Source organism: Abramis brama (genome assembly GCF_963993115.1).
Source record: "Abramis brama genome assembly, chromosome: 5".
NCBI classification, from domain to species: Eukaryota; Metazoa; Chordata; class Actinopteri; order Cypriniformes; family Leuciscidae; genus Abramis; species Abramis brama.
The window spans coordinates 45647576-45672793 of record NC_139967.1 but is presented as its reverse complement, the minus strand read 5'-3'; the positions used below and the strand labels follow the sequence as shown (position 1 = coordinate 45672793).

Sequence of the window (25218 nt, the reverse complement as noted above, 5' to 3'; positions counted from 1 at the left end):
CATTCCAATCAACCAATCAGATTTGAGGGATAAGTTCACAGTTTCTGTCCATTTTAGGGTTATGTGCTTCTACATCAGTGTTATTCACCTATCATTTCCCTCTGATTTTAGGGATAACTTATGGGTAGGGTTAGGTTTAGGAGTTAGGACTACATTTTCGGTCCAGAATGTTTTTTTGAAACAAAGTTTGTTGATCCAGGAACATGTCTTGGCAAAATCAGGTACATTACATATCTACACCTCGATTGTTTTCCTCGTGCACAGTATTGAACATAAATATGGGTAATTGACATGAAATACATTTGCATGCACTATAATGTGACATGCTGAACTTCTAAAACATTTTAAAAACAACAGTTTGCTCATTCTTTTATAATTATTATGCACAAAACTCTTATGACCTTATATTAAAGGGTTAGTTCACCCAAAAATGAAAATTCTGTCAGTAATTACTCACCCTCATGTTGTTCCAACCGCGTAAGACCTTCGTTCATCTTCGGAACATAAATTAAAGATATTTTTGATGAAATCTGAGAGCTGTCTCACTCCTCCATAGGCTGCTAGGTGACCGAAACTTGCTGGCCCAGAAAAGTTATTAAAGAGATCGTTAATATAGTCCAAGTGACTACAGTGGCTTAATCTTAAGTATATCAAGCGACGAAAATACTTTTTGTGCGCAAAAACAAACAAAAATAACGACTTTATTCCACTATTCATTCCTTCTCTCTGGGCCTCGTAGTGTTTTTGCGCTGCGCGTCTGTGTTGCACGTCAACACGCATCACACACATGACCAGCGTCGGCCAATTGTGAGCCTGCGTGGTGACGTGTAACACAGACGCGCAGCGCAAAAACACTACGTGAACCAACTAGAGGCCCAGAGAGAAGGAAATGAATAGTGGAATAAAGTCGTTATTTTTGTTTGTTTTTTGTTAGTCTGTTTTATAGTTCTGTAAAATCTTACTGACTCCAAACGAAACTAAACCTAAACATTAAATTCACCTGTGATAAAACGGGTAAAAAAGCAAAACAAAACACACACACACACACACACACACACACACACACACACAAAACAATAGACCCCAAGAAGACCAGAATATCAATATATCTAACCATTGTAAATATATTGATATCTAAATTGTAAACAGTGTTGGGTGTAATTACTAAGTAATTTAATTACTGTAATTGAATTACTTTCCCCTTGAAAAAGTTAAGTAAGGGATTACTTTAAAATGTTCTGTACAGTTAGGCTACTTCTGATGAAATTGCATTAAATAGGCTTGCTGTATAGACAACAATTATAAAACAATAGTGGATTTAACATCACAATTTATGTTAAAATTTATGTTTTTAATATAACCTTCTCCCTTTACACACTTTGGTCAGTTCAAGAATAATTTATGCAATTGTTTGTTTGAAAGAATGAAAAGTGCAGTTTTGTGTCTATCCTTGTTTTGTTCAACTGGTTGAGATTGATATGGGGTTTAGAAATTAATTATTAATAAATGCAATACTTTTAGAGAGAGTACAGTCATTACACAGTTGAAGATGTCATTAGTAGCTAGTAATTAATTACTTTTTTAGAGTAACTTACCCAACACTGGATAGTGACCACTGAAATGTCATGGCAAGCAAGATTTACAACAAGCCTAAACACTAAATACCCCTGGCAGATAAAACAGGTTAAAAACAAACAATCGACCTCAAGGAGACCAGAATATCAATAGGCCTATATCTAACAATTTCAAATATACATATCAATATATATTTGTAAAACTCCTTACAGTATATATTATAGCCTATCATAATTATACTATACAAAAAATATTAATATTACTGTTTTGGTAACTTGGTAAGCTTAATTTTTTTTTACCATTGTCACTGGCTTTGCTGTGAGTCAACAGTTTTCATCTAATGGTCGTGTTGTTTCATTTCATTCATTCATTCCTTCATTCGTGTTGTTTGTCTTCACGGGCTTCAGTGGTCTCCATTGGTCTCGCAGTGATGCAGTCTGGTAAGATTGACGCGTGAACTTGAATGGACTTTGGAAGCAAACTCTGGCCAAAAGCACCACCATGCTTTTGATGTCATTACTGGATGTTTTGGATGTCAAGAGTTTTTTGGTTCTTCTTCTCGTATCGTTACTCATTTTTGATTTTTGGAAGAGTAAGAATGCGCCGAACTTTCCACCAGGACCATGGGCTTTTCCGTTTCTTGGCAACGTTTTAATCGATTTCAACTATCGTGCGATGGATGAGGTGGGCTAAGTTTCAATCTTATTTCTTTCACACACGTTAAATAATAGCTGATAAATACGTTTTCTGAAACCGTGCTGATGTTATACTCGTAATGTCAATATATCAGCCACGGACTGGCTCAATCTGACAGAGACAATAATAACGCTTTTTGCCAGACAGTTACACGATAGACTTCAGAGCAGTTGCGCTGAAAACAACCATGAAAACGTTAAAGTTTTAACTTTGAATTAGTTTGTTGGGGTTGAAGTGTTTCTAAAGTCATCACACACGCCCTTGTTTGTTTACACACGTTGTTTTGTGCAGTATTAGCGAAACGATTCCCTTGACACTGACAGTATAGGCCTAAACAATTTCACGATCTGAAAACTCATACAAAGAGCGAATTGTCATATAACAGAGGAACCGCAAATTGAACCTAATGTAACTCTTTGCAACTGGACGCTATTGAAATTAATTTGCATTGTGTCATTGTGGTAAGTGACCCTTGTGAAAAACAAGCACCCTTAATTGTGTTCACATCAAATCATGAAGTACTGTACTTGTACTGTAAAAACTGTACTTGCAGATAACATAATATCTACATAAATACATGAATTAAATAAAAGGCCACTTAAAACGATTACAGTTTCATGATTGCTTAATACTTCTTAAGTGCACTTTGTAATTATTTCAATTAAAAGATTTAGGTTAAATTTTATTTTAAGGTGTCTATGTTACAGTGTAATTATACATTTAAGTACTGAGTAATACTAATTAACAACATGCACTTATAGAGTTAGGGTATGGTTAATATTAGTTGCATGTAATTATACATATTTTATAGTAATTACTATAGTAACGACATGTAACGTGTAACAATGACACTGTAAAATAGTGTTATCAAGTTTTACTTTGAGTACATGTAAAATCATTGTCTTAATCTTATTTTATATGTACAGTGCTAAATTGCAATGTTATCATTGCAAATGTGTAATTACAAATATATTTAAAAACATGACATTCAAGTTTAATTTGAAATGTGTAATGTTTTGTTGGAATCAATTATTGGATCGTGGATCTCATTGCATGCAGTTTACTGAAACTAGAAGAAATACGCAAAATCAAAACATGAGAAAAACTACAGAGCAGTCTTAAAAGTTAACTTTAAAACCAGATGCTAAACATATGAAGCATAGGGCTATATATGTAAAGTGATAATAATAACTAAACTAGATAGGCACTGAAGATAATCAAAACCATGGAAAAACAGGAAATGAATTGAGACAGTATGGGACAAAATAACGTCAAAATAAGAGTCCAAAATAAGATCCTACCAAAAAAAGCACTCTAAAGTTCAGCTAATTGCATTTAAATAAATTCCAACTATATACATTTTAATTTAATTTGTTTATCATGCAGGTGGCTGCCAAATTTGGCAACATTTTCAGCCTCAGAATGGGTTATGACAAGATTGTGCTGGTATCCGGGTATGAATGGGTAAAGGAGGTTTTGGTGACACAAGGAGACTACTTTCTGGACCGGGCCATATCTCCTCTTCTTCAAGAAGTATTTCAAGGAAATGGTGAGTCTAGTGTTTCTTGTGTCAGAATTATAGATTAGAGCCACAACCAATTTACCTGAATCTAAACACCGAAACCCAGTCACTCAACGATAAATACTCTTGTAAAAGTTTTGGTTTTTCAAATCCAGTGAATTATGAGGCTGCAAGCCATCAAGCTGGCAAATTGTTTAAAATAACATTGATTTTTATGAACTTTCCAGGTATTTCTATGAGCAGTGGATACAATTGGAGGAAGCAGCGGCATTTTACCGCCTCTCACCTGAAGGCCTTTGCTGAAGACAAAAATGCTTTGGAGCTTCACATTCAACAAGAATGCATCTTTCTGTGTCAGACCTTTGAGGAAGAACAAGGTGTGATGCTATATTTGCCCCTGTTTCTGGGACTGTTTGCCAAATCCACTGCTTAGTTAGTTGCTGGTAATAAAGGTAAAAGAGTAGCAAAACTCGAGAGCACTTGTACAATAAATATTCGTACTTGTACGCGAACATTTACACTCACAGCTCCAATGTGAAAATCTGTAAAATAGAAATCTGAAGTTGAATGTTGAAATTTGCACATGCAGACAATAGTCACAAACCTGTATTCTGAATTTGGAGCTGCAGACAAGTAGTCACAAATGTGTAAAATGCCATTCACAAAAATACAATGACAGACACAAACTTGTAATATATATTTGCATTTAATCTTACATTCACATTCGCAGTACAACCTCAATTATGCACTTGCAACTTCTCAAATCTGTCACTGCAATTTCAAATTTCGCGCCTTGACTTTTGCTACTTTTTTACTCACTCTTATATTGTTCCAATCATCAGTATGCTGCTCTTTTTTCTGTCGAACACAAAAGGGTTTTTTTTAATTTTTTTTAGCATTTTCATGCAGTTCTTTTCCATGCATAGTGATTCATAGTGTTTCTCAAGCTACAAAAAGAACTAGTATATGATACATATTCTCCGCTTTGTTTTCGAACAGGCATGTTATGTTGGTTATGACACAAACTACAACCAATGGCATTTTTGTGTCAATGATTAATGCAATTAAGTTTTGAGAGATTTGAGACATGACCCATTCTTTGCTTATAACAATATTATCCTTGACAGGATGCCCTTTCAATCCTCATGACACTCTAAACAATGCCGCTGCTAATGTAATTGGATGTTTTGTGTTTGGGAAGCGTTTTGACCACAACTTCACTGACTTCCAGAACCTACTTCAAAATTCAGACTCCATGTTCATAGAAAATATTCCACAAATTCAGGTACATTTTCACTGTTCCTTCTCTGAAATATGGAGGTTTAATTTTTCCCCAAATACACTTATTTGAGCTATTCATAAATTATTAGACGGTATTTTGTTTACCAGTGCTTACTAGCTTTTAGTTTGAATCAGATTATGTGAAATAAGTTGATGTTAATGCAAATTTTCTGTTTTAATGTATTTTTAGTTTTATAATGCATTTCCTGGGCTTGCCGAACGTTTCTATGGATCACATAAAACTATTCAATCAAACTACACAAAGCTAACAGCCTTCATTAAGAAACAAATTGAGAAACAAAAGAAGGATTGGGATCCTTTTGATCATCGTGATTTCATAGATTCCTACATTGGAGAGATCGATAAGGTAAGATAATGAAGACTTTTCACTCTTTCACTAGCAAGCATCATAACTTCATATTTTTTCATTCAAAGTCAACATGAAATGGCGTTCACAACCCATGTTAGGAGCTGAAAATATAGAGAAAGGAAAGGAAAGTCACTGTAAATGTAAAACAAAGTTATATGTTGTTATATCAAAAAGGTTATATTTTTTATCAAAGATTACAGTCAGACAAACATTTTCTTTTGTTATGGACATGCATGAATTGTGTCCACTAAAAACAGGAACATGCATTAAGAAAATAATATTGATTTCATGATTGATATTCATTAGTTTGAATATCAATCATGAGCTCAACTACAGTAGTGGCTAAAAAGGTGATGTCCGGCCTAGGAAAATTGACATCTTCACCCTTTATTCAAATATTATTAACAATTTGCTAAAAAATTATCAAAAAACAAGAGAGAACCAGCTAAATATTAATAACACTAAAGTAAATGTATGCTTTTTCCTGTGAGTTCTATTCATTTTTTTATTTGTATAATAAAATAAAACCTTACACTGCCTGAACTGCCTCAACTAAGCAACCGGAGGAAAAGGAGGGTTCCTCTCGCTTCCCAAATCCTGGTGCTCCCAACCAAGTCCGGTGGTCCCAGAGCTTGTGGTCCTGGAGGACCCGACTCTGGTGGTCTCAACTCCGGTGGTCCTAGAGATCCTAAGTCCGGCAGTCTCGGAGGACCCGTCTCCTGTGGTCCCAAGTCCAGTGGTCCCTGCTCATCCAGCCATACCAGAGCCGCCCGCTTTCCCAGTCACGGCCAAGGAGGCCATCCTTTCCCTCTATACCACTGCCCTCCTGTGTGTTTAGGCCACACACACTTCCCTCCTTGCTCCGTCCACTCCAGCCCCTGAGCTGCCAGAATCTGCCTCAACCCAGCAAGCGGAGGAGAAGGAGGGTTTCTCTCGCTTCCCAAATCCTGGGACTCCCAACTCCAGTGGTCCCAGAGCTCCTAAGTCCCATGGTCCTGGAGGAGCCAACTCTGGTGGTCCCAGAGCTCCTAAGTCCGGTGGTCCCAAGCCCGGTGATCCTAGAGGACTTGAGTCTGGTGGTCTGAAATCTAGTGGATCTGGAGGACCTGTCTTCAGTGGTCTTAAGTCCAGTGGTCCCTGCTCATCCAGCCGTACCAGAGCCGCCTGCTCTCCCAGTCACGGCCAAGGGGTCCATCCTTACCATCCTGCCCTATACCTACTACATCGGCCCTGCCACCCTTGGGGCAGTCATCTTTATGGGATTACACTTCCTCACCCTCTGTCCCAACCTGCCAGAGCCTGAACAGCCTGGTGAGGTTGTCTGCCCTGGGATAACTGTCTCTCCTCTGCACTTTTGTCTGTCTTGTGTCTTGTTTTCTGTTTGAGCACATGGCGAATGAAAGTTTATTTGCCATGTGCTCTTCTGTCTTGTCTTGTGTATTTGTGTGAGCACATGGCTTCTGTCATGTTTCTTTGCTATGTGCCTTTTATACATGGATTTTTGTTTGTTTCTGTGCCATGTGTCCTTCACATGTCTCTCATCTTGGCTCTGCCCCCTTGTTACCTTATTATTAGTTAATTTGCCTCACCTGCTCTCGTTCGTTACCTTCCTCATTTCCTTCCCTATTTAATCTTTCTGTGTTCTCTGTCCTGTGCCAGTTCATTATGGTTGTTTCCCATTGTGGATGTTCCCACGTGGTAGTTTTGGTTCTTCTTTTTGTTTGTTTTTGGCACCTAAATAAAGCCCATTATCATTTACTCTGCGGCCGAGTCCTCGCCTCTTCCCTTCACCCAAACCTGACAAGTTTGCCTGTTTTTTTGCCAGGGTTTTCTTTTTGCCAACCCTTTTGTCAGAGAAATACCTTAAAGGAGAAGTTCACTTTCAAAAAAACTTTTGCTGATAATTTACTCACCCCCATGTCATCCAAGATGTCCATGTCTTTCTTTCTTCAGTCGCAAAGAAATTAAGGTTTTTGATGAAAACATTCCAGGATTTCCCCCCATGTAATGGATTCTATTGGGACCCAAACGGTAGAAGGTCCAAATGACAGTTTAAGTGCAGCTTCAAAGGGCTTTAAACGATACCAGACGATGAATAAGGGTCTTATCTAGCGAAACGATCGGTCATTTCCAAAATAAATAAAAAAGTTTAAGTTTTATAAGCACAAACGCTCGCCTTGTTCTGTTCTGTGATGCGCGTTGAAGACGTCACGTAATACGCAATTACGTTGAAAAGGTCACACTTGACGTGTTTACAAATGTGCGGAAGGAGGACCATATACACATTTTCAAATGTATTTGTGTCAGTTTATCGTTTAAAATGCCCATTTCGTGTGCGTATCCTGGGTGTTTTAATATTAAAAAGCCAAAAAGAACATTTTCTTCAGGACAGAAATTTTTCAAGCGTGACCTTTTCAACGTAATTGCGTATTACGTGACGTCACGAACGCGCATCACAGAACAGAGCAAGGCGAACATTTGTGCTTATAAAACTTAAACTTTTTTATTTATTTTGGAAATGACCGATCGTTTCGCTAGATAAGACCCTTATTCATCGTCTGGTATCGTTTAAAGCCCTTTGAAGCTGCACTTAAACTGTCATTTGGACCTTCTACCGTTTGGGTCCCAATAGAATCCATTACATGGGGGGAAATCCTGGAATGTTTTCATCAAAAACCTTAATTTCTTTGCGACTGAAGAAAGAAAGACATGGACATCTTGGATGACATGGGGGTGAGTAAATTATCAGCAAAAGTTTTTTTGAAAGTGAACTTCTCCTTTAACCAAGTTCAGTTTAAAAAATCTATATTACTTTCCTCATATTTTGATGGTTTAATCAAACTTGTAGGGTCATAAAAAGTTTTTTTTTAGGACTACTACTACTGTTTTATGCTTTGATAGAATTCTTGGAACTGAATATTAAATCTGGTCCAGTGTTGTCTAAATCATGGCTTTGTTTTAGAGAAGGAAGGATACAGAGGCTGCTTTCACTGTGGAAAATCTTTCCTGTATCACTGTGGACCTGTTGAAGGCTGGGACACAGACCATGAGTGACACCCTACGACAGGCTTTACTTCTAATGATCAAGTACCCCAAAGTCCAAAGTAAGTGAACTTGAAAACATCTATTTTGTGATGTCGCTATTGAAATTTATATTAATAGACTTACTTAATATATTTCATGATGTGAATTCAAGTAATCACAATATAAGGTCTGTGGTTGTTAACATAGCCACTGTATGCAGCTGTATGATTGTTGTAATTCTTCATAGAGAAAGTTCAAGATGAGATCGACTGCATAATTGGGAAGTCTCGGCAGCCATGTTTGATAGACCGAGCCAGTATGCCTTACACAAACGCAGTTATTCATGAAACTCAGAGAGTGAGCAACATCTTACCTCTGATTGCTCCCCGTCTGACAAGTCGAGACTCTGTGCTGGCTGGATACTTCATTCCTAAAGTACTTCTTCTCTAGTTTTGTACTATTGCTGTAATGAAATTTGGTATGGTTGCACTTCTCGGATTGTTTTGTCCTTTGGATTAATTGCTTTTGCTTATATTTTTTGCTTTGGGTAATCTGTAAATTGCATTGGGAACATACTGCATATTTGAACACGGTTTGTAAGGAAAAGTGTTCAAATGTTCTTAAAGAGCCTAAATAAAATAAAATCTGTAGTTTGAAAACCCCTGATATAGGTTAATGCTCTTTGTAAAAAAGGAGGGTAACACTTTATTTTAAGGTGACGTAGTTGCACATTACTACATGTACTTACTATAGTAATAATAGTAAATTATGCATAATTACAAGTAACTAACCCTAAACAAAACCCGGTAACACTTGTTTCATATGTTACATGTACTTACCATAGTAATAACAGTTAATTATGCATAATTACATGTAACTAACCTTCAAACCAAATCCTAATCCTACCCTAACCCTATAGTAAGTACATGTAGTTAATTAATATTACTCAGTACTTAAATATATAATTACACTGTAACAATGACACCTTAAAATAAAGTGTAACCCAAAACCCTAACTGTAACTCTAGTAAGTACATGTAGTTAATTACTCACTTATTTGAGTAAGTACAATGTAACTACTTCACCTTAAAATAAAGTGTAACCAAAAGAAGTTTGCTTAATTGTATTGAATGTTCGTAGTGTTTTACAAATCTTAAAAGTACATTTTAAATAACTGTACTTGCAGATAATATGATACGTAAAGATAGTACACTTATCATGACTGTTCCTTAAAACACTTAAGTACACTTTTAAAAAGTCTACGTTTACATTTTACACTTTTTAAATCATGTTTTACGTTTTAAATCATGTTTTAGTAATATTTTGTCATGTTTTAAAGAAGTACACTTGTGTGACTAAAATACTAAAGTAGGCTAAATGTAAAGTGCAAATTATTTAAATACACACAATTTTCAATAGAAATTACATTAAAGTATGTTTTAGTTTACCATAATTTCTGGTCAGTACATTTGGCAGAACATTGACTTTAACCATTTCAAAGACAATAGAAATAATTATGAAATTACATGTAAAAATGTACTTAAGTAAGCCAAAAAAAAACACTCTAAAGTTCAGTTACTATTTATTATGAATTTAAATTATAATATATATTTTTTTTAATTGCAAATAACATGAATATAAGAAGTATATTCTTTTAAAGCATATTATTTCCGTAATAAATACTTTTTAAATGTACGCTAAAGTTGACTTTTTTTCACAATGGACTGTATTTACAGATATGAAAGTTTTGCTGTTATTAATTGTAATTATATGAGTATGCTTCTCTGTTTCCTTTCACACAAGGGCACAATGGTGATTTGTAATCTCGGCTCTGTGCTGAAGGATTCATCACAATGGGAAAAACCAGATCAGTTTTACCCTGAGCACTTCCTAGATGACCAAAGGAATTTCAGGAAACGGGAAGCATTTTATCCATTTTCTGCAGGTAGTCTTTTATTGTATTTCGCTCACACTTACAGATGATGTTTAATGTAAGACGACGTGTGCATACGTGTATCCTGCCTTTAAACTTCTCCAGGGAAAAGGTCATGTCTTGGTGAGCAGCTGGCACGGAATACACTGTTCCTGTTCTTCACTTCACTCCTCCAGAGGTTCTCATTCTCACCTCCTGAAGGACCAGAACCGTGCCTCGAATCCCAGGAAAAGGTCAAGACGCCCCCTGAACCCTTCCAGATCTGTGTGTCATTACGTTGATAGGAACAATAGGAATTACAACTGGACCTATACTAACTGAGTTCTATTAATAGATTTTATGCTGATTCATGCAGTAAAATGCAGTTAACATGCAGTAGCCACAGTGTTTATATCGGGTAATATATCTATGCATTAGAATGAATTTGATTCTGTTCATAGATTTTTTTGATGGAAATAGTCAAGGCTTGTACATTTCTGTATTAAACATCTATGTATAATGACTTATTCATGTCAATGTTGTGATCATTTTTTATTTTATTTAGAATGCAAAATGCTAATTACAGTGCAAATGTGAATATGAGGTTGTTCCAATTGATGTAAGATCCAGTTTATTCCCCGGAAATTAAAATGTGAAGTCAACAAAAAAAGCGTTTGTGATCAAGCATTTCATCTTCTTACATTAATATTGGTGGAAGAAAAAAACCCTATCGACTTATTTTGACTCCAGTTTTTCAGTTATGTTGTTTTGGCTTTATTACAATTTCCTTTAGACACACACACACACACACACACACACACACATATATATATATATATACATACAGTATATAGATAGATACATATAAATAAAGATATTACACACATATATATGTGTGTGTGTGTGTGTGTGTGTGTTTATAGATTAACAGTCGAGTTGAGCAATATACACATGTTAACAGTTAAGGTACATTATCACCACCAGACGGCAGTAGAGAAACTCTTAAAAACACAAACACTCATATCTGTTTCGGTTTAGCAACATCAATAAGGTAAGTTTCTTCAAATGTGGACTCGTTGAGTTCAGGAAAAGTCAGTGTCTTTGCAGACAGTCGCTCGTTAAAATACAGTTTACAGTAGCTAGTTTACTGAAGCAAGACGAGTTCTGCACAAAATGCTTGGCTCTGTGGGATAAAATGGACACAATGTTATGTCGTGAAGGAGGCAGAAGCTTGAAGATATACGCGTTTGTGCTGGAGAATTATTCTATAGAAGTGATATTTCTTAATGTATTGTGCTGTTCATATATCATATATCATATAAGTTCATATATCATCTCGCTGGCTGAACTTTGGCAGGACCTTCATTAGTTTCCCTTACGCTTTTCACGCGCATATAGAACACATATTTCATCTGGAATTAATATACATGGTGAAAGTGTTATTTTTTTAAATATTTTATTCAAATTGATATATTGTAGGCTACAGGTAAATGTGCCATGCCGTTTGAGGAGTTCATCGCGGGATGGGTTTCAGGTATGCCAATTCTTAACTTTAGCTTTAGAACAAAACTTACCAACTGTCTGGTTACATTAACGTGAAAAATATATATTTATTAATTGCTTTAACTTTGAATCTGCTCGATTTATAAGCAAAAAAAAAAAAAAAAAAAACTGTTAGTAGCCTATCATATTCTTAACATCGTTTCTTACTCCATACCTTTAAGTAACATGTATACCATGTTATCAAGTAGCCTACTGTATCGGAAAGAATACCATAGTGTTAATATCTAATACTATCTCTTAATTGTTATACTGCCACAATACTTTTTTGCATGGTAAAAAGAAATATATGAAATGCCCCATACACTATTTTAAATGATTCACAGTTCCAGATTGCAAACTTGTAAATGATTCACAAAGGGTTAATCATATGTGGTGTTAGGTGCTGTTGGTTTAGTTGTTGGACACCCTTTGGACACAGTAAAGGTGAGTTTCTTTGACAGTAAAAAAAAAAAGAAAAAAAAAAAAAAAAAAAAAAAGATGATTTGGTGATTTTCAATCACTGACATTACTGATTAGTAGTTTATACCTTTGTTTTGGTCATAGGTGCGCTTGCAGACCCAGTCTGTGTATAAAGGGATATTTGATTGTGTGGTCAAAACATACACGCATGAAGGAGTAAGTCTTCACTACATTGTGCAATAAGAAGGAACATTCATATACATATGTAGTATATAGTGTGTGTGTGTGTGTGTGTGTGTGTGAAAGTCTTGTTTGTAATGCTGAGTTCTGTGATCCACTGAAATCTGTGACAGTAGGGTTAGGATTAGTATTGGGATTAGGAGTAGGTCGGATTAGTATTGTTAATATTGTTATTACTCAGCATTTATGTAAATTCTGTACACAAATTTGAATACTTCTTTATGCTACATAGAGATAAACTCTCAGGCTTATATATTGTAGCAAGAACTTGTCAGTTAATTTATCATAATAGATTTACATATTTACCACAAGACAAAATATCAAGTTACCCCATTGAAAGTTTACATCCCTTTGGTTCTAAATATTGTGTGTCACAGGACTCAGAGGCAGACAGAAGATGAACTCAACATATTGATGATGGATAAAACACTGACAACACTTGCATTTATAAAGACGGTCCTTAGTTGGCAGTGAGACAAGTATATGAGGAAACCAGATGGAGGTCGCAAACACAGTAGAGCAGACTATGGAGAACAGACGATGAAGGTTGATGACAGTCCCATTGTCAGTGAGGAGGGATTCATTGGGAGGCTCGTTGGGGGCTGAACACATCCTTGTACAATTGCTTTTCTTAAAAGAATCATGAAACCCTCTGTTTTAGAAGCAGTCATTTCTCACCACAGTTTTGAAAAAATGCTACAAAAGTGAGCATGGTGAGCTACGAAGTGGAGTGGGAAAAAGGTAGAGTGACAACACAGCAACGGCTTCGATTCGGACAGTTTTATTTCACTCTCATTAAGTTAAAAGCATCAAAGCTTCCCACAAATGCTATTTACCATTCATCGGTGGTCACTCAAAGCGAGTATGACTGTGTCACGGGGGTGACGAAGGCGGGAACCTTTTTTTTTGAGTGTTTCCCCCGGGGAGCGCTTCTGCGGAAACATCAGGACGGTTCCGGGTTCTCACGTGAGTGTCATGGCGGCAGGCGAGGCTTGATGAGGGAAACTCGCGGCAGGTGTGAGAGGAGAGGATACAGGATGGTGATTGGGACATGGAGGAGGAAGGTGGCTCATAAAAGGACACTCTGCCTGAGCCCTGTGAGTGTACAGCTACGCTGGTGAAATACTATTAACCTCTTCTCTGCCTGAGCCCTGTGAATGTGCAGCTACGCTGCTATGCTGGTGAGATACGTGACCTCTTCGCTGCCTGAGCCCTGTGAGTGTGCAGCTACGCTGGTGAGATACGTAACCTTTGTTCTGCCTGAGCCCTGTGAGTGTGCAGCTGCGCTGATGAGATATGTAACCTCTTCTCTGCCTGAGCCCTGTGAATGTGCAGCTACGCTGCTATGCTGGTGAGATACGTGACCTCTTCGCTGCCTGAGCCCTGTGAGTGTGCAGCTACGCTGGTGAGATACGTAACCTTTGCTCTGCCTGAGCCCTGTGAGTGTACAGCTACGCTGGTGAAATACGATTAACCTCTTCTCTGCCTGAGCCCTGTGAGTGTACAGCTACGCTGGTGAAATACTATTAACCTCTTCTCTGCCTGAGCCCTGTGAGTGTACAGCTACGCTGGTGAAATACTATTAACCTCTTCTCTGCCCGAGCCCTGTGAGTGTGCAGCTACGCTGCTATGTTGGTGAGATACGTAACCTCTCCTCTGCCTGAGCCCTGTGAGTGTGCAGCTACGTTGGTGAGATACGTAACCTTTGCTCTGCCTGAGCCCTGTGAGTGTGCAGCTACGCTGGTGAGATACGTGACCTCTTCGCTGCCTGAGCCCTGTGAGTGTGCAGCTACGCTGGTGAGATACGTAACCTTTGCTCTGCCTGAGCCCTGTGAGTGTGCAGCTACGCTGATGAGATACGTAACCTCTTCTCTGCCTGAGCCCTGTGAATGTGCAGCTATGCTGGTGAGATACGTAACCTCTTCTCTGCCTGAGCCCTGTGAGTGTGCAGCTACGCTGGTGAGATGCGTAACCTCTTCTCTGCCTGAGCCCTGAAGAGAATGCCGAAGAGACTTTTAAGAGACTTTTTATTTATTTAATAAAGCATATTTATTTTGAAGTCTGTGTCTGCCTTTTCCTTTGTGTCCACGGTCAGCTCCTCAGGGGTGGCACGCAAGCGGAGGGGTGGGCGGCCCGCTGGCGCTCCACCCCGACCTGTGACAACTGTCCTCTCTGTTGAGTCGTCTACTTGTGGGTCTTCAGATGGCTGTAGAGGCCAATCCGTGATCCACATACTTTGGTGCAGTCTGGGCAGGAGAAAGTGATGATTGTTGTTGGTAGCTGAGCCTTTTTGTCTTTCTCCTTGCGAAGCTGCCGGTTTGTCTCTGCGGCATGGCAGAGTTCTGTTTCATGGCGTGCTGCATCTTCCTGCATGGATTTTTTCCAGGAGCTCCTGTCCAGTGCAATGTGTTCCCAGTTGCTTGATGTGATATGGAATTTCTTCAGAATGGCCTTGATATTGCCCTTGTAACGTATCTTTGGCTCACCATTTGCTCGAGTACCTTCCTTCAGCTGGGAGTACAGGATCTGTTTGGGGAGACATGTATTGGGCATGCGGATGACATGTCCTGTCCATTGAAGTTGGTACTGCATTATTGTAGTGGTGATGCTGGTCATGTTGGCTTCCTCCAAGACGCTGATGTTGGTGCGTCTGTCCTCCCAGCTGATCCTCAGGATATTTTGTTGAGGATCTTTGATGGTATTGTTCCAGGGCTCTCTGGTGCCTGCTGTAGGTGGTCCATGACTCCAGGAGGACAATGGCTCTTTAGACCAAGAATTTGGTTTGGGCTATTAGGTCTCAGACTTCAAAGACTCTTTTCCTAAGTCTGGCGTAGGCTCCACTGGCACAACTCAGGCGATGGTTAACTTCAGAGTCTATGTCAGCTTTTGAGGAAAGAAGGCTGCCAAGGTAGGGGAAGTGGTCCATGTTTTCAAGAGTGGTGTTTTATGGTGTTTTATGGTGGGCTGGGTAGCTGGCTGGTTGGGTGGAAATTGATATAGGACCTGGGTCTTCTTGATGTTAAATTTTAGGCCCAGGGCTCTGTATGCCTTGGCAAAGGCATTCAGGATGCCCTGGAGGTCTTCTTCAGAGTGTGCTGCGATGATGTTATCATCCGCGTACTGAAGCTCTGTGATGGTGGTGTAGTTGACTTTGCTCTTGGCCTTGAACCTGTTAAGGCTGAAGAGTCTGCCATCGGTTATACATGATTGGAATCCCCCGTGGCAGCTCTTCACCAATGAGTATGGAGTATGGCTGCAATGAAGATTGTAGACAGGGTGGGTGCGATGATGCATCCCTGTTTGACCCCTGTTTCCACTGTGAAAGGCTCAGACTCTGTGCCACCATTGCTGAGCACTGTGACCTACATGCAATCATGTAGAAGCCTCAGTATTCTAATATACTTGTCGTGACAGCCGTACCTTGATAGTATGCTTCACAAGGCCTGGCGGTCCACCATGTCAAAAGCCTTTGTCAGGTCTATAAAGGCCATGTACAGAGGCTGCCTTTGTTCACTGCACTTTTCCTGTAGTTGCCGTGCTGTGAATATGATGTCTGCTGTACCTCTGGATGGGCAAAAGCCACACTGTGATTCTGGGAGTACTCCCTCAGACAGTGGTAGCAGTCGGTTTGCAAGGACACGAGGACTTTGCCTATTGTCGACAGGAGCGATATTCCCCTGTAATTTTCACATTCAGCCTTGTCCCCCTTCTTGAATATGGTCACTATTAGAGCGTCCCTGAGCTCTGATGGAAGTACTTCTTTTTCCCAGACTTTGAGGAGTAGGGCATGAATGTGGTATAGGAGCTCTGATCCACCTTCCTTTAAGATCTCAGCTGGGATCCCATCTGGACCGGGGGCCTTGTTGTTCTTAAGGCTCCTGATGGCGTCTTGCACCTTTGTTATAGTTGGAGGTCCCCCCATGTCTTCTCTGATTGGACTTTGGGGGATGTGTTTGATAATGTCTATTTGTGCTGTCACTGTTGAGGAGTTCTTGAAAGTGCTCCTTCCATTGGGCATTAATGGACTCGTTGTCCTTCAGCAACTCCTGCCCATCCTTTGTGCGCAGGGGTTTAGGCCGCAGTAACTTGGACCATAGACGGCCTTAGTCTGCCAGTCTCTGGATTTCCAGAGCCTTCCCTCTCCATCAAGAGTTCTTTAACTCCCTCACCCGTCTCTGGACATCTGCCTTGGCTCTGAAATGAGCCAACCTTTTGGCCTTGCAGGTTACATCGTTTTGCCAGGCACAAAAGGCTTTCCTTTTCTTTGAGATAAGTTGTTCTATCTCTGTGTCATTTTCATCAAACCAGTCCTGGTGTTTTCTGGACTTGTACCCAAGAATGGTTTTGCAGGTAGCAAGAATGGTAGACATTAGCAGACTCCAATGTCCTTCGATGTCATCAGGGTATTCTTGTCGCAGGCTTTCCCCAAGAGAGGCCTGAAGTCGCTGCTGGATGGCAGTTTCATCCAGGCTCTCCTTTTCCTCTTGAGTTTGATTGACATTGTGGAGCACATGAGGTGATGATCTGTCCATCAGTCATCGTGATGTTCACATCACGGCGGTCTCTGGTTTGTACAATGACATAGTCAATGAGATGCCACTGTTTGGAGCGGGGGTGTCTCCAAGATGCCTTCATTTTGTTTTTCTGGCGAAAGAGAGTGTCAGAAAGTCCGTCCCGGAACGGAAAACAGGCAGCGGCCTCTGACAGACTGATATCATAGTTGCTACTTCCAGCAGACTGATGCAATAACCAGTTCTAGCCGTGCCCCTGAGAGTGTTAGTGATGGTGAGGTCATACTGAGCACACTTGCTGAGAAGCATAACTCCATTAGAGTTGATGTTCCCGATGCCTTCCTTTCCTATAGTGCCCTTCTAGACTAGGAGAGTCTACTAGGAGAATAATCTTATCTTCCCTGGGAATTCTCAACAAAGTCTTATCTAAGCAGGCATAGAAGGTCTCTTTTGCTTCCTCTTCAGAGTCTAAAGTAGGGGCATAGCCGCTTATAGCTGTTGCTATCTGGTTGTTGGCAAGCACCAGACGGATGGTCATGAGACGCTCACTAATCCCCACAGGAAGTTCATAGAGGTGACTGATCAGCTGGTTCCTAATGGCAATTCCAACACCATGGATCCTGGGCACATCAGCAGCTTTTCCTTTCCAGAAGAAAGTGTAGCCACCCTTCCCCTCTTTCCTTCGTCTGCTAGTCGGGTTTCAGAGAGGGCAGCTAGGTCAATCCGGTATCTGTTCAGTTCTCTAGCGATGATTGCAGTTCTCCTCTCCGGTCTATCACTGGTTGCACTATCCATCAGTGTGCGCACATTCCAGGCTCCAAAGTTCATAGTTTTGTGTTTCTGACCGCGAATGGTGATCCCTCTGGTAATCCAGTCTGGAGGTTTGAGGCAGGCTATTTTTAGGGCACTTTTTCTAGCCCCTTCCCCATGTGGGGTGAGCAGAGTGGATCCTAAAGAGGGCTGCTCAGTCCGAGCTGCCGAAGGGCACCTTCTGCCTCGTTCCAAGAGCCCAGCGACTGAGTCTAGCACTCACCGCCTAATGTGCCAGTTTATGACTAGGGTTTTCCAGATCTCACAATCCTGCCCCCGTCGCCACTTTCTGGTCGCCATAGGACTTAAACCGGGGTGTTTGGGTGATTTCCCAAAGAGGGCGCCTGTGTGTGATTTTGTTTATTGTGGGGAGACTGGTGCACAGACAGCCACGGTCCTTGACAGATCTGGGTCAGAATCCAGTGGCATGGAGTCCAAGACGACTGGGGGCCCTTTTCTGCGACAGCCTTCATCCGCCTTCCTAGCCGTTGTGATGCTCCCCTATGGCCAGCCATCATCCTTCGCCTGTTCCACCGTTGAGGTCTTGGTTGGTTGGATTGCTCTTTGTCAGGGACCTCACCCTTGACCTTCCTGCCATGGGTGGCCCTACCAGGAGCATAGCTTCAGACGGCATTGCTCTTGGGATCACAGGACAAGGTGGCAATCCCCCGGAGAAGTATTTCTCATTACTTTTAAGTATTTACCATTACACGCAACACACTGTTAGGGTGTATATGTTCTCCATGATGAGCAGGTAATTGATGACAAGGTGTGTGCAATCAGAATGTGGGTGAGTGTTACTTTCTTGAGCATAAATGGCTGTGTCCAAAATCGCACCCTGTATCCTTAAAAGGGAACAGTCATTTGTAGTTGTTTCCGAAACCATAGTGGACGTAATCGAGTGCACTCATTCAATCCCATAATGCACCACAATATCAAGTGGATAACCGAAGTATGCTCAGTGGCAAGAGAATACCCATAATGCCCTGTCAAATTAAATCCTGCTTCTGACCAGAAGATGGCGCCACAGCTGAATCATCCATCCATCCATTTTCCAGACTGCTGGTCCAATGTGGCTACAGCGTAATATCATACAGTATAAATTCCTTTTTTATTGATTATTAAATTAAGGTTTATACATAGTTTCCATGACAGAGCTATTCATCTTTTCATCTTTCTACAGGAGCTGCCAGTTTGCCAGTCAAATGATTATTAAACAGCAAGCACAAACAATGCAAAAGCGGCAGCTCTTCCGGTGCACTCAGTGTCCGAATTCACTCATTTTCATTCACATCTTCAAGTCAACTATATTATTAGAGTGATGTAAGGAAGAGTGAATGAGGGTTTGGGGGGCGATTTCGGACACAGCAAATGTTTAGTTGTGTATGAATTCCTCAGTTATCTTCATTGTGAAAACATGGATTTCAACAGCATTTGGGAAGAGCATTTGGGAAAAGCTCAAATGGTCAGAAGATGCTGGAAAACCAAATAATGTACAGGGCCTGGAGGATTTTTCTGAAGAACACTACAGACAAGGAACTCATGAATAACTATCACAAACCATGCAAACATTAATATAGGAAGCAATGCACCATAGTAAAAACCAAGGGAATGTAAATTTGTGAACAGAATATTTTGTGTACTTTCATGTATTATTTTATCCTGTGGCATATATGTAAATATCTGTTATGTGAAACCAGGGCAGTACAAAATACCACAAAATGCAATTTTGTGATCCTTATGATCTCGTAATAAAAAATAAAAAAGATAAACATTGTGCAGATTCTGCAAGGGGGGTGCAAACTTATGCTCTCACATGTATTGCATTAGTTTGCATGTTTCACATTATGTTAAATAAGTACAAGAACAGCAACATTAACTCAAAATCATGTTCATTGTTATTACTCAGCACTATAATAATTCTGTACATGAACATTAAGTTTGAAATTTGACACAAACTTTAATGCTTCTTTATGCTACATACACAATTGTTCAAAAGTTTGGTTAGTATTATGTTGTGTTGTTGTTGTTGAAATAATGTAATGCTTTTATGCAAGGAAGCATAACATTGATCAAAAGTGACAGTAAAGGCAAGTAATAAGTAAGTAATAGATTTCTATTACGATTTTCTATTAAGATTTCTAGGTAACACTACAATAAGGTTTAATTTGTAAACATTAGTTAATTTATTAACTAACATGAACTAGGAAAATTAAACCGAATGTGGAGGATAGGGTTAACTATGACAAGATGGTCCACTCCAGTGTCGGCTCCAGCCCCTGAGTCCGCTCCAGTGTCGGCTCCAGCCCCTGAGTCAGCTCCAGTCCCTGAGTCAGCTCCAGTGTCGGCTCCAGTCCCTGAGCCCGCTCCAGTGTCGGCTCCAGCCCCTGAGTCCGCTCCAGTGTCGGCTCCGCTCCAGTGTCGGCTCCAGTCCCTGAGTCCGCTCCAGTGTCGGCTCCAGCCCCTGAGTCAGCTCCAGTGTCGGCTCCAGTCCCTGAGTCAGCTCCAATGTCGGCTCCAGCCCCTGAGTCCGCTCCAGTGTCGGCTCCAGCCCCTGAGTCAGCTCCAGTGTCGGCTCCAGTCCCTGAGTCAGCTCCAGTGTCGGCTCCAGCCCCTGAGCCCGCTCCAGTGTCGGCTCCAGCCCCTGAGTCCGCTCCAGTGTCGGCTCCAGCCCCTGAGTCCGCTCCAGTGTCGGCTCCAGTCCCTGAGTCCGCTCCAGTGTCGGCTCCAGCCCCTGAGCCTGCTCCAGTGTCGGCTCCAGCCCCTGAGTCAGCTCCAGTGTCGGCTCCAGTCCCTGAGTCAGCTCCAGTGTCGGCTCCAGTCCCTGAGTCCGCTCCAGTGTCGGCTCCAGCCCCTGAGTCCGCTCCAGTGTCAGCTCCAGCCCCTGAGTCCGCTCTAGTGTCGGCTCCAGTCCCTGAGTCAGCTCCAGTGTCGGCTCCATTCCCTGAGTCCGCTCCAGTGTCGGCTCCAGCCCCTGAGTCCGCTCCAGTGTCGGCTCCAGCCCCTGAGTCCGCTCAAGTGTCGGCTTCAGCCCCTGAGTCCGCTCCAGTGTCGGCTCCAGTCCCTGAGTCAGCACCAGTGTCGGCTCCAGCCCCTGAGTCAGCTCCAGTGTCGGCTCCAGCCCCTGAGTCCGCTCCAGTGTCGGCTCCAGTCCCTGAGTCCGCTCCAGTGTCGGCTCCAGCCCCTGAGTCCCCTCAAGAGTCGGCTCCAGACCCACCAGTGTCTGCTTCAGTCACTGAGTCCGCTCCAGTGTCGGCTCCAGCCCCTGAGTCTATACAAGAGTTACCCCCAGACCAAGAGTCTGCTCCAGAGTTCAGTCAAGAGTCTCAAGCCAGCTGCCCTTCCAGACGATCCCAAGGCAGACATTAAGCCAGCTAATACAGCCAATCTAGCCAATCTGATCTGCCTGGGGTTAAGTTCGTCTGTTCCGATGTGGTGGTCTCCGGCTCCGCTTTGGAGGTCTTCAGGTCCATTGTTGAGATCTACAACAAAAATTACCTTTGTGCTGTATTCTTCTGTTTGCTGACAGTTATAATGTTACGGTTTACTGTATTTTTGATCAAATAAATGCAGCCTTGGGGAGCAGAATAGATATTAAAAAAATGGTAATGGTTGTGTATGGATAAACTCTCAGGCTCATGTATGGTAGCAATAATTAATAAGTTACCTTTGTGTTTATAAAAAGTTAATCACTTTAATGACAGATCTTCTTTTTGCTTTATTCTCCAGTTCCATGGATTTTTTAAGGGCATGTCATTTCCTGTCCTCTCTGTTGCCTTTAGCAATGCTGTGGCCTTTGGTTCCTACTGTAATGCCCTGGATTACCTGACCCAGTCCCACCGCAGTGGCTCTGACCAAAACAAGCGCTCGCCGCTCACAGCGGTGTTCCTTGCTGGATGCTTCTCAGGTCTAGCACAGGCATGTCTGGGGATCAAGCCTGCAAAACACCAAACCAATCTAAAAGAGCACATTGCATGTCACTAATTTGTGCTGTTTTGATCCTCTCCTCCGACAGTTGTTTGTTACAGCTCCGATAGACCTGGTCAAAGTGCGTGTGCAGAACCAGATGGAGGGCAGGCCAGGTGGGAATAAATACAGAGGCCCCACGCATTGTGTAGCTGTGATCTTAAGAGAGGACGGGGTGAGAGGGCTTTTCAGAGGAGCGTGGGCTCTGGCCCTACGTGACGTGCCTTGTTATGGACTTTACTTTCTGCCATACGAGCTCATCTGCAGGATGATGACTGAGGAAGGGAAGCAGCCAGGTGATTGGGAATGAAGAAATTAGTGAAGAAATAAATATTCATACATATAAGTCAAGTTTATATTTTTATGGCTGTATATTACATATATTATTATATTGTATGTATATTATAATATACATTAGTATTTTATATTTCTAAATTTACATTTATGGTATATTCATGAAGTATTGTAAAAATAAACAAATCTAATATATTTATAGTATATTAATATGCATACAGTATATTATATATTATATATATTTTATATATTAATGGTTGTGTGTGCTATATATTAATGTATATATTATATATTAGTATATTCATAAGTTTGTATGTATGGCTTTATTTACAGTGTGTAAATATTAGTTATATTAGAAGTTTAAATATTAATTTATGTTTATGGTATATTCATATACATATATTTTGTATGAAATATAATTTATGTTAGGATAAGTTTATATGTTTGGTATATTATTATACATACAGTATATTATATACATATTTTTGTTATTAATGGCTGTGTGTTATATATATATTATATGGTATATGTCTATTATAATATATATATATATATAGAGAGAGAGAGAGATAATATACATTAAAATAAAATGATTTAGTCTTTTAAACTTTTGGGAAGTTTAATAAAATGTAATAAAATATAATAATAGTATAATATGTAATATATTAATAGAATGTATGTAATATAATTTATATTAGTATATTTGTAAGTTATGGTATATTCATTTATGGGTAACACTTCACAATAAGGTTAGTTAATGCATTAATATTAACTAAATTAACATTACAGTACATATTAATATTTGTTCAAATCAATTAACAAAAATACAACTGTTCATGTTAGTTTAGGTTCATTAACTAATGTTAACAGATACAACTGAAATATAACTATTACTATAAAATATTTTATATATAAAAAAAATAACATTTTATGAGATATTCATTTCTATTTATAGAATATTAATATACATATAGTATATTATATTTGTAAGTTTATTCTGCTCTGTGATTTGTGAAGACTGGTTGATACGACTACCTGGCTAAATTATTAAAACGCCTTACAAAAGGCAGATCAGGAAGCCCAAACATGATAAACTGAGTAATATTACCATCACGTGTGCTTTAGGTAAGGATGCAGTGCTATTGGCCGGCGGAGTTGCTGGTGTGGTCACATGGGCCTGCGCTACACCCATGGACGTGGTGAAGGCTCGCCTGCAGATGAGTGGAGGTGGCGGTCGAGTGTACGCTGGCGTTCTGCACTGCATCACTGTGAGTGTGTGTGAAGAGGGCGTGCGAGTGCTCTTCAAAGGCCTTCTCCTGAACAGCGTCAGAGCGTTCCCGGTGAATGCTGTGACCTTCCTCAGCTTTGAGATGCTAATGAGAGCCATGACTGACTCCTCCTCACACTGAGCGCTGCAGGGATGGTGGAGTTACAGGCCAACACCTGGAAGCCTGTTTGCATTTTAGCACTGGTTCCTGAAGTCCTGAAGTCAGTGGGTTTTTGGTTATATGCCTGTGGTGAACATAAGCTCAGGGTATTATTCTACAACATAACATACATCAGTATTACCCTCTTGTGATTTTTTAAAGCCCTTATTTGTGTTGCTAACAAGTGTCTAAATGGCACTAGACAGGCATCATCCCATCAAACTCATCTACACACTTGTCACTTTCTGACTGAATCTTAATGGTGACGAGGTTGAAGTCATGTGACCGTGGTTCATTTTCTTTTAGTTCTGGTGATTGTTTTTAAGCTTCAAAATCAATAAAGGTTATGGTCATTTATGAAGATTATCATAATGGACAAAATGTGTAAGTATCATAAACTTTTGTTGGTCACAGAGCTTATTTTCTGCAATAATCCAAAAGCCAATGGAAAAATCCCTTTGGGTTTTTGTCGAGGGAACCAGATACAAAAATACATCATCACTTCAGCCCTCGTTTAGTGCCTTTACATAAGCTGTTGACATCACAGTGGTGCTGATTTTCATTCTTCCCAGTGACTTGAATATTTTGATACTGTTCATCAGTGGTGTTTTAAAACCATCAGTGGTGTTTGTTCATCAGTTCATCAGTGGTGTTTGTTCATCAGTGGTGTTTTAAAATGCGGAGACAAAGTACTATATATATATATAACAAATGTAAATTTATGTCCTGGTTACATTTCATTTTCTTGGTTAAATGAACAACATAAAAAGAGAGACCATACAATTCTATTTTGTATTTTTACTCAGTGTAATGTTCTATTTGTTAAAACCAAGAATAAATTTCATCAAGTTTACACACATTTTACACTCCAAAATAATAAAGGCAATAACAATTTAAACTATACATATTATTTGTAAACAAATGTTCAGCTTTTCTTTTTGTCAACTTATTTTCAGCAGTCATCAAGCTTGTACACACTGTTCACAGACACGAAGATGTACCTTTAATTTCAACAAGCTGATCGCTCAATAACACGATGTTAGGATAGGAGGATGTTCTCAAATTTACAAAAGAATAAAGTGACTCTCTGACCTGTTTCACTGAATAAAATGCTTTTATTTAGCACAGAAAATAAATCTGTCTTGTACCTCAATTTGTGTGTGTGTGTGTGTATTCACTGCCCGGCAAAAAAAAAAAAAAAAGGTTGCCGTTTGGATTAAAATAGGCAAGTGCTTAAGAGTCTGACTGGATCATTATTGCTGTGATTATGGTCTTTCTGGCATGTTTGCCAACAGTTCTTCTAATCACTTTTCATCTCTTAAACAACCATGTAGGAAACACATCATGGCCATATTTCAGGATGATAATGTCAAGATTCATCAGGCTCAGATTGTGAAGAATGGTTGTGAGGAGCATGAAGAATCATTTACACACATGAATCGGCTCCTCTTGAGTCCAGATCTTAAATTCACTGAAAGTGTTTGTGATGTGCTGGAGGAGACTTTACAGAGTGCTGGACTCTTGCATTATCAACACAAGATCTTCACCAGAAACTGATGCGCCTCTTGATGGAAATAACATTTGGTCACAATCCTGTATGGACTGTTTGTACATACAAGAACACTTTCT

General features: G+C 40.1%; 2 protein-coding genes across 5 annotated transcripts; both read left to right on the top strand.

Annotated features, from left to right (window-relative positions):
• The first annotated feature begins 1998 nt into the window (after nt 1-1998).
• On the top strand, nt 1999-11039 carry LOC311084059 (cytochrome P450 2J2-like). Its single transcript, XM_084115903.1, has 9 exons — nt 1999-2259; nt 3658-3820; nt 4021-4170; nt 4921-5078; nt 5265-5441; nt 8407-8548; nt 8716-8903; nt 10271-10412; nt 10506-11039. The coding sequence occupies exons 1-9, from the start codon at nt 2077-2079 to the stop codon at nt 10679-10681; spliced, it is 1479 nt and encodes a 492-aa protein (XP_083972029.1). The 5' UTR covers nt 1999-2076; the 3' UTR covers nt 10682-11039.
• A 323-nt stretch (nt 11040-11362) lies between these two features.
• On the top strand, nt 11363-24742 carry slc25a45 (solute carrier family 25 member 45). Of its 4 annotated transcripts, XM_084113500.1 has the most exons (7): nt 11363-11430; nt 11859-11913; nt 12322-12365; nt 12486-12557; nt 21632-21820; nt 21918-22164; nt 23288-24742. In XM_084113500.1, exons 2-7 carry the CDS (start codon nt 11877-11879, stop codon nt 23569-23571), a joined length of 873 nt encoding a protein of 290 aa, XP_083969626.1. In that variant the 5' UTR covers nt 11363-11430; nt 11859-11876; the 3' UTR covers nt 23572-24742. The 4 variants fall into 4 exon arrangements, with proteins under 4 accessions (XP_083969626.1, XP_083969628.1, XP_083969627.1 ...); XM_084113502.1 differs by lacking the exon at nt 12486-12557 and having other exon boundaries at nt 11375-11430; XM_084113501.1 differs by lacking the exon at nt 11363-11430 and having other exon boundaries at nt 11778-11913.
• Nucleotides 24743-25218: the final 476 nt, after the last annotated feature.